This window comes from Alligator mississippiensis, chromosome 6 (assembly GCF_030867095.1).
Source record: "Alligator mississippiensis isolate rAllMis1 chromosome 6, rAllMis1, whole genome shotgun sequence".
NCBI classification, from domain to species: domain Eukaryota; kingdom Metazoa; phylum Chordata; order Crocodylia; family Alligatoridae; genus Alligator; species Alligator mississippiensis.
Window position 1 is genome coordinate 19,071,517 of NC_081829.1, and position 9,890 is coordinate 19,081,406.

At 52.0% G+C, this 9,890-nt stretch overlaps 1 protein-coding gene across 2 annotated transcripts in view; it reads left to right on the top strand.

Moving 5' to 3' along the window:
- The window catches only part of SEC31B (SEC31 homolog B, COPII coat complex component), a 58,334-nt gene extending 52,226 nt beyond the window's left edge, over window positions 1–6,108 (top strand). For both annotated transcript variants that reach the window (XM_014605094.3, XM_059729683.1), the window contains exons 23-26: window positions 829–975; window positions 1,358–1,474; window positions 3,274–3,345; window positions 4,163–6,108. In XM_014605094.3, coding sequence (XP_014460580.2) covers window positions 829–975; window positions 1,358–1,474; window positions 3,274–3,345; window positions 4,163–4,342 — 516 coding nt within the window. In that variant the 3' untranslated portion in view covers window positions 4,343–6,108. The remainder of the gene's footprint in view (window positions 1–828; window positions 976–1,357; window positions 1,475–3,273; window positions 3,346–4,162) is intronic.
- Window positions 6,109–9,890: the final 3,782 nt, after the last annotated feature.

Consider the following 9,890-nt stretch of genomic DNA (forward strand, 5'->3'; position numbering starts at 1 on the left):
GTAGCTTTGAGGTTTTTTTTCTTCAGCCAGTTAGTCCTCCTACGTGATTCTTTGCTATGGCTCCTCCAAAAGGACCAGCCAGGTGAGGTCTGCTGCAGCAAACATGCCTCCACTATTTCCATTGTTGCCTCCTACTGGCAGATGTAGTAAAGAGCTCCCTCCACCCACCCCCCTGTCTCTTCCCCCTCCTCCTTTCCCTTTTAGCTTGGAGTAGACTCCTGGCAGGGTTGCTGGGAACCTGCTCCAGGCTGTTCTCACTACTGCTGGATTAGTTTCTCGTTAAAACTATCTCCTTTTGATCCAGCCTAGTTGGAGAAAATCTGTTTGGAGACTCAGGCTTAGCAGAGGCAGAATGAAGTGTTTTCAGGAGGCTCTTCTCTCCCCCACCCACCCCCCTTGTCAGGAAAAGTCCCACGACACTTGTTCTGTCGGGCACTTTCCTGCTGCTAATCTCTGCATTCATGACTCGTGCCACCGCAGACCCGAGGCGGCTTTCTGAGGAGCGGCACTTTCTGGTGCAGCACAGCTGTTTGATTGAGCAATTTTGGCAAGTCCAAGAGGATTTGTCCCGTGGCCTTGGGTGCTGGGTGTGGGCACTGGGACGTGCCAGGACTACCTTGCACTCTGATCCACTGGGTGGAAGTAAATGAGAGGTGTTGTACAGCCCAACTTGGGGATCATTCTGGAAGCTCTCCAGTTAAAATGAATGCTGGAAAAGGACGTTGATGAGTTTGGCAGGAGGAAATTGCAACCAGCTCCTGGGCCTCTAGGCATGGGGTTTTTACAGCATTGAATTTTCTCTCCCTGTATTTTTCTATTCACTGTTAGTTGCCAGAGAAGTTCACTCCACCAGCTCCCATCACAGCTCCGGTAATGAACCTCCCTGCCGAGCCACGAGTGCTCCTGCCCCAGAACCCCAGATCCCAGGAGTCAGGCCAGGCACCCCCAGGAGCACCCAAAGAAGGCAGCATGCAGGTAACCCAGGGCATTCCTCCCCTACCAGACTCCACACTGGGGTTTGGAGATCCTTATCCTTTGGGGATATCCGAGCCCGTAGCTGCCTCTCCTCTCTTAAAGCTCTCTCTAGAGCTCGGGTAGAATATGGCAGCCTCATGGCAGACTGCTGAGTGGGTAGGAGGCAGTGACCCTGACCAGAATCAAGTTACCCCAGAGGCCAACAGCCTTACTGGGGCTTTGAATCCAAAAAAAGCTCAGAGGTGATGGGCTACTAATGCTTTCAGGTTGTTCCCACACATTGCCAGAGGAACCAGTGCACCCCTTGTTTTTCACTTCCCCCAGCTGGGTGGAGGACTTGTCTGTCCTCAGCTTGTGCACTCCCACTGCTTCTTGCTTCCAGTTTCACCAGATGCCTGTGGAAAGGATCGAGAGAAAAGAGGTGCCCCCAGAACACCAAGGGCTGAAAACCACCTTTGAAGGACTGGTACAGCGCTGCTCTGCAGTTGCCACAGACCCGGTGAGTTGAGTTTACAGCCTCTTCTCTTCCCCCGCCCCCCAGCAGGTGCTGTAGGTAATGAAAGGGTTGGGGTGGTGTGGGATCTCTTTCCAGCTCTGCCATTGTCTTCTCTGTCCCTGTAGATTAGTATCTGGCTCTCTTCTATTGAAAGTTTCAGCATGACTGTCAGCCTTATGCTTTAGAGATTCATTCTCTTAAGTCGTCTCTCCTGCATCCCATTGTCATTCTGAAGGGCACTTGGCCCTGCCCCTTGCTGTCTGTCTTGAAGAAAAGGAAAAAGCCTAGCACTGTCAGCAGGCCTGACAGGGGAAAGCTTCTGCAGAGCAGATATCCCCACCACCTAGGCTGGGGCGGGCAATTATTTCGGGCAGAGGGCCGCTTACTGAGTTTGGACTAGCTGTCAAGGGCTGCATGAGTAGCCCTGCCTGTTAACAGGTGCCCCACCCCCTGGTTGCCATCTTGTGACCAGAAGTCCTGCCTCCTAACCCCTGACCTTTGCCACCAGAAGTCCCTCCCCTTGCCCCCAGAAGTACTCCTTTCAGCAAGGGGCTTTGCCTTCTCGGAACCAGAAAAGTATCAAATTTATATTCTAAAAGAAAACATCTACAGCATTCATTAATTTGATTTCAAAATTGTTTTTGTCCTGAATTACATGTTTTTGTCCTGATTTACATGTGTTTGTGTAGTGTACATAAAGAAGATTGCACAATAGCTTAAAATGAAGTCTTGCTCTTGTATATTGTTGGGGGTGAATATAGGTTTGTGGGGAGCTATGAGTGTGTGGGTATGTGGGGTGGGGGGGCAAGGGAGCATGTGGGTGTGCATGTGGATATGTGGGGTGTGGATGGGTATGGAGTTTGTGGGGGGCTGTGTTGGGGGAGGGTGGCTGGAGTGTGTGAGGAAGTATGGGGATCTGCATGTATGGCAGTGCAAGGTGGGGTATGGTGCATGTGTATGGGTGGGGTGTGCATGTAGGACTCACCCTATGAGAACATATACTTTGCCCCTGCCTACACACACCCCCATCCTGCTTCTGGCCCCAGGGTACCAGCATGGCCTGTTCTCCCCAGTCCTGTGATACAGCCCCGGTACATGTGGTGCTGGAGCAGTGTCAGGGCAGGAAGGCAGGGAAATGACTGGGGGTGGGGTGGGGCTGGGCTCCTTGTTCCTGTTGGCTCCCCCTGGGTCCTACTGCCCTGGGTCCTGTCATTTTTAACAGGCAGCCAGGAACAAATAAATATTAATTTACTAATTTTGGGGGGCCCTGTGGGCCAGATAGAATAGCCTGGTGGGCTGGATTTGGCCCATGGGCCAGATTGTGCCCACCCTGACCTAGGCCATCACCGGAGGCTGTTTTGTTTCCCTGACAGCTTTCCAGAGTGAGAGAAGGGGTTGGAACAGGGTGGGGCTAGAGCCTCTACTCAGGAAGCCCGAAAAGGGTAGTGCTTGGAATAGTAAGGCTGAGATGGCATCTGGGTAGACGCTGTTCCTGGTATAAAAAAACAATGTAAATCTCAGATGTCAACTATTCTAGGATCAGGAATAGGCGTGCAGCTCTCCCAAGGTAGCAGTAGGTGGCTAATACAGTATTTTACCACAAGGCAGCAGAGAAGCAGGAAATGACTTGTTTGTCTTTAGCAAACAGCTCCCCCACAGTGGGCATGGACAGATGGTACTTAAACCAGGTTAATTAGTACTTGTAGAGTTTTCCCCCTAGCATTGGGGTGAGATATGGTACCTTGAATCTAGTGTGGCTTTGAACCCCGCCAAAGCCAATGACGACTATTTCTTTGCTTCAGAAAACCAAAAGGAAGCTGGAAGATGCAGTGCAGCGGTTGGAGTGCTTGTATGAGAAACTCCGGGAGCAGGCGGTAAGCAGTCAAGCCCCGAGCCCTGATGCTGAGCAGGGTCCAGGCCCTTGCCCACACCAAATGTGCTTGTGCTAGCATTGTCCACTGCAGAGAGCTGTGCCCACTGAAGAGCTGGGAGGTGATGACCCTCTTAAGAGCCATGACCCTTAACTCTTTCATCCCATCTCTGAAACCAAATTCATTTGTCCCCTTCCTCCAACACCATACCCACTGGTGTGCAGTCTGGTACATGTGACCTGTGAGTTGGGATCTGTTGGTGGGGCAAGACGGTCACTACTACATGGGGTGAATTTAGTTTTCTATGGTCTCTTTCCCCTACAATATATTAAACCAGAGGTCCCAAGGATGAGGTTGGTGAGGCTGTGGATGTGGTGGGAAGTAAGCAGCTGCCCCCACATGCCTTTATAGAATTTTCTGTTCATTGTGATGGTAAGAGTGAATGGTGGTCCCCAGGATGGTTTGGGGCTGAACTTGGTCTAGTGTGTTGGAGATCTGTAGCATTAACTCCTCAGTTAACAGGCCAGCGTCACTGGTTTTGCCCATCTCATTGGACAGGACCTAGATTTTTTTCCATTAACTCAGCAGGGAGAGTTAACTTAGCTCTCCTTGCTGCTGCCATGTGTATGAAGTTCCCCAGTGTCTGAAGAGGCTGGGGAAGAACCTTCAGGTTCCACCACAGAGCAAAGCCTTTCTCCAACTGGAGGTGCTTGTCAGATGCTTTGGTTACTGTGGGTCAGGGAGGGACCACAAACCAGGAGTGGAGGGAGCTAGTGTTAGTCTGAGCCTGCTGACAGTGTGTCTGTTTCCTCCCCTCTAGCTGTCCCCACACATCCTGATGGGGCTTCATGATATCGCTTGCTGTGTGGAGGCACGAAACTACCAGCAGGGCCTTGCAATCCACACCCAGGTGGTGAGCAGCAGCAGCTTCAGTGAGGTGTCCGGCTTTATGCCCATCCTGAAGGTTCTCATGACCATCGCCAGCAAGCTGAATGTGTAAAACCCAGCCCAGGGGCTATGATGGGCTGTCATCATGGAGGCCACACTAGGTGGAATCTCCCACCTGTCCTGCTGATCTGTGTACAGGGTTGTGGACTCACCCTCAAGCTGCAGTTCGTGAGGAGCTTGTCTGTGACAGTACCAGGGCCATGATAGGCCTGTATAGCTGGTCTCTTTCTCTCTCTCTCTCCTTCCCCCGCGCCCCAACATCTGCTTATCTTGGTGCTCTTCCTGGTCTGTGTCTTGATTTCAAGTCACCAAGGTTACACTGAGAACCTCTTCGAGCAGCTCTGAGCCTCCTGCTTCTCTCCTCACCCCTAGTACAGAGATGAGACTCTTCATAAGGCAGAATCTATTGCTGCAGGTGCTTTTCAATAAGAGACTGCCATATGGGACTGGTATCTGCAAAGGCTAAGGATTCTCCCCTCCTCCTGCTCTGAGTATAGACATCCCTTTGGTGGTAGGGAAGTGACACGCACAACCACACCCTTGCTTCCTGAGCTGAAGACCCAGGGCCTGTATTCTGTCTCATCTCTCATGCTGCCTGTGCTACCACTCCTCAGATTCAACACCCCCCCCCCCCCCCCAGTGCTCTCCGGTCCCAAAAGCTTTCTCTTTCCGTGGTCCTTCACCACTATGAGACGGTTCAACAGGAGATGATGCCAGGCCATTCTGGGTTGGCTCTGCCTTTGCTTTCTCTTCCTGTCTCTCTCCCTGTACAAAACGTGGTTCTTGTTTCCATGGCTGGGGCAACCCAAGCCCTTATGCCTCATGTCCAGGGTTATTCATGGCTCTCCCCTCATCTTGGGATGACTATATCCCTGAGAGTGGGCAGCTACATGTTTGATGCACATACTCCCTTCCAGAGTGTTGTGGCATGATGCATTTGACCCCGAAACTAAACTGTGTTGGCACATGGCACCACGTGCCAGGTAGCACTACTGGCTTGTCAGTAGCCATGGTCTGAAAGCCACTTGACTGGGATTTCAAACCTGATTTGGGGATTTGGACACCATGGCCGGTGTCAATCCCGTAGCCTGATCTGAGCAACTTGTCCCTCATTCTCGGACCCTCTGTTCCAAGCCAAGGGTGAAGGGAGGGTGGGTGGAGCACTGCAGGTCTGTTTCCACGAAGTCCTGGAGATGTTCCTACATAGTATTGCAAGGCCTGTTGGCACAGCAGAGAGTGGGCACCTGCTTCAGGGAATGGTTCCATCTGCTCCAGAGCCCATGACCAGGCTGCTTTGAGGGTACTCAGAGGACAGTGAAGCATTTGGAGCTGGTGTGTGGAGGACACATTGGATTCCAGGGCACGCATCTGCCCATTTCATGCTGACATTTGTGTCTAGGAGCCTCCTCCCACCCACCATCTCCCTGCAGGTGACTCATTATGAGATGTCCTCCCCTACTTGCAGTTTGTCCTTCAGCACTGTGTGAGTTCTCAGCTCAAGTAGTATAACTCCCTAGGCAGGCCCTCCCCAGCAGAGGGAAATCTCCCTTCCTGCCTGCCATTTGGACTCAGAGGGCCTCCTGCCTCCTCAGGTCAGGATGCACATTGTGATGCTGTCTGGGTGCAAAGCTGCTCCTGCTGAATCAGCGTGATCTGCCTTGAGACTTGGAAAGGGGGTCTCCCTGCCCCCTCCCCCACCTCCTCTCTCTCATGTCAGCACAAAGTGCCTCGTTGCTGCCATCTTCTGATGTTTCTATTGCTGCGGTTTGATGCACTGAGATACTAATGAATGGTGAAATAAAGCTGCTTTTTGTGAAACCCGTGTTTTCATTCTCAGGCCAGGCTGCCCTGGCTTGGATTAGCTCACCTGGCCCCTGATACAGAGAAATCCTATTTGTGGCAGCTGCAACTTACCCTGGGATAAGCTGCTGTGCTTACCTTGGGGTATCTTCCCATCTTCAGGGCCAAAGGATAGATACTGATTCCATGTGGGTGCTGATTCTGGTACAGAACACCAGCAATGCAAACAGCCCTCTGCTCCAGATGTTTTGCACTGACACATGGACTTGGCCCCAGTGTGAACTCAGGGTTTTCTCAGTTACAAACTGCTTGGAGCTATAGAAAAGTGAATGGTCCTTCCCCTGAGCACTCCCTTGTGTTAAAGGAGGCATCTGCCCTGGGTGGCTGAGTGTCTGTGACAGTTTTTGGAATGGAGCATGGTCGTAGGGATTTTGCTCTTGAAGTGAACATCCAGAGCTGTAGTAATAGCTGAGTGTGAGTTCTTGGGCACAGTCCTCAGCTGGTGGAGGATCCTCCTACTCTCTCAATATTACCACATTCAAATCAGTGACACCATAAAGACCGGCTTGAGCATCTGGCCCCTTTTTTTTGCTAAAGTAAGCAAGGTTGCTTTGGGCAGGGCAATCCTTTTATGCTTCAGAACAGGGCTGTCTGACTTGTAAGTGTCTGGGTGCTGCAACCCTAACCCAGCCCCCATGCTCAGCTCCCCAGCCACAGGTTCTTGCTGTGTGATATGGCTGTGCTGTGCCAGGCTGCCCACCCTCAGGATGGGGCAGAAAATAGAAGCTGGAGGAGTGAGGGGCAGCCTGGAGACCCATTCATGATCTCTCCCTGTGAGGCCCCACTCACTGGGAGTCTGTCCCCCTGTGGCTGTGTTTTGTGAAGTACCTGATCCATTAGGCCTTGTCTGCAACACTGCAGGATTGGGCTTGGCAGGTGAGATAAGTGGAGATACGAAATTGGTGCCAAGTCACTTAACTCTTATCAAGACTTGGGCCCTCCCAGACCCCTGCAGAAACAATATGAGGAGTAAGGTGAATGTTATTGCAATGGATTTTGACATCTCTAAACCTTCACCTTTCTTATTTCTGTCCTTTGTCTTATCTAGTTGGTTGGAAGACTCTTTGGAGCTGGTGCCCTTTTACTGTAGGTGGGTGCAGCAGCCACCATGATGAGATGCCTATCTCAGGTGATGCTTCGTGCTCTTTTTAATACAAATAGCATTTCCCCTCATTATGTGGATCCCCAAAATGTTCTATCAAAGGTAGTGCTGAGACATGGTTACATATACTGCCCTTCTGGTCCCTTGGCTGTTAAAATCTTGGAGGTCAGAGATGGAAGAGGTTTGTCTAGCCATCCTTACCTGGCACTTTCTAGTCCCCTATATAGGATGGCTCTTGTCACCTTTCCCCAAGTCACAGGCAGTTCGTTCATGTTGAGTCTGATGATCCTAAGTGTTTTTCCAGGAAAGGTCAGAATTGTTACCCCCTGCCCCTTTCACAGGCAGGGTAACTGAGTAGGGTTCCCTGAGCTAGGATTGAACCCACAAACTCAGATCCTTAGTTTGGAGGGCTCTGCCAAGTTGGCTAAACTGCTTCTGGTAAAGTGGTATGGATCTACTTCCTTGCTGATGCTGTTGGCTGACAGTACCCCAGCCTGTCTTGTGGGCACACACTCCACTGGCTGTACCATAGCATTCCCGCACAGCCCAATGGGGAATGTACTTTCCACCTTGGACAGAAGTGCCTCCGGGGCTGACAAAGAGCCAGGGGCGTGTGTGAGCTCGTGAGATCTGTAGAGCTCTAATCCCGGGAGATAACATCATGTCTGCAGGCAAGGCTTGTGTGTGTGTGTGTTTGGTGGAGGTGGAGAGGGAGAGATTGTTAGGCAGTATTTGTTTGTAAAGCCACTTGCTCAGAGTATAATACTTGCACTAACTTCTATTGAGAGAACAGTGTGAGTCCCTGCAAAGTCTTTTCCCAAAGTGTCTTTGAAGCCAAGAACCCATTGAAAGGAAGAAAGGCCTGGAGAGGAGATTAGTTTGTTCAGCAGCTGTGAATTTCAGTGGGAGGCTGATGAACTCCAAAGCCTTTGTTTAAATTTTTTTGTAAGAAGCCCCGCTGGAGCGAGAGACCCGCACGGGGGCCGGGGTCTGAACAAGAAGGAATCTGAGCGGTGGGGAGCTGTAAACGCGCCACAAGGACTTTTCCCAAACACTTTCGGAAAAGGTGTTGTGAAGAGAGCGGAGGGGATTAGCATGTGAAATGGGCTTTCCATTGACTCTGCGGAGGGGAGGGGAAGAGGCCTGGATGTCTGATGTATTAGCATTATGCTCCCTCCTTGTCCCAGCCACCCTCCCCTGCTTGAGCCCTTGAAAGGCCTTGGCTTGGGAGGCAGCTGTGTGTGCGTGTCATCTGGGCGAAGGTGACCACCTGGGAAGCTGAATGTAAATATTTCTCCTCTGAGGAATGCGCCTTCATTAAAACGAAATGAATATGGGGAAGCATCCAATACTGCAGCACAATGGCCCTGCTGCCTTTACCGCTGGGCCTTCTTGTGCCCGCGAGGACCCCGTCTCAGCCCCAGCCTGCTGCTGAGGTCAGCACATTTTGCAGCTGTTGTGCAGGCATTTTGTTCTGCAGAAAGGAGGATGCCCCGGGGGGTGGGCCCCCTGGCTGTAAAGTTCCCAGCATGCCGCCTTGCTCTGCAGCACTGGGAAGGGGGACGGTGCTGCCCTCACCAACAGGTGTCACTGTGCTGAATGGGAACCTCTGGGGAAGTCCAGGACCGGGGAGGGGGACAATTGTCTAGGGAATAATGCTGGCAGTGAAAGAGGGGTGTTGCTGCCCGGGGACGGGGCCTCGTTGCATTCCAAAGGGAGGGAGAGCGCGTAGCAACTTCCCGGGCTCCCCATCTCCCCTCCCCGGTGGAGCAGCAGCCCCATAAAGGGAAAATGAAGAGAGAACACCCACCAAGGAGGTGGAAAAAGCAGCCTTATGTGCCTCGCTGCTCTCCTCGGAGCTGCCATGTGCTAAAGCCTCTGGCCCCGGGGTGTAAACTGGGGGAACAACTCTGCTTTCCCACACAGGAGCAGAGCCCCTGTGGAGAGGTGGGGGAGGTGGAGGCCTGTAATGGGGAACGAAGACACTGGAGGCAAACGGCAGGGGAGGGGTGGGAATGAGAGAGAAGCAGCCTGCCGGTGACAGCAGCTTTCCCCAGGAGGAAGAGCCCAGGTTCTTGAATCAGAGATCTAAGGGGCCAGAGCCACAGCTGGTGTAAGTGGTATTACTCCACCAAAGTCACTGGGACTAGACCTACATACACCAGCTGAGGACTTGGCCCCAAGATGGCTCTGTGCTGAGTAGGGTCTACATGAGAGGAAAGGGGTCTTTCCTGTGGTATGCAGTGTATCGGGATCCTCTTGTCTAGCCTCCCGCTGTGAACTGGGGCATGGAGACACCAACTTGTCACCCAGGGAGGCAATATGGCTTTACATGGCTCTAGTGCAGTGAGTGCCTTACCCTCAGGGCCAGGCTTCCTCAGGCAGGTGTGACACAGGGTATCTCCAAACCAGTGATTTAGTGCTAAAAATCTCCATGACCCAACCAAAAGTCTTCAATCATTTCCAAGCCCCTAAGCCCTCAGCAGCAAGGTAGAAAGTGGCCATCACTGCTCAGACACCACCATGAGACACTATAAACATGCAGGTGAAGTCTACTTGGGAGCCTGACCAGAGCGGAAGAAGCCCTGTGTTGTGGTAGTGGGGGACGTTAGTCTTGAACAGATCTCATTTGCATTGG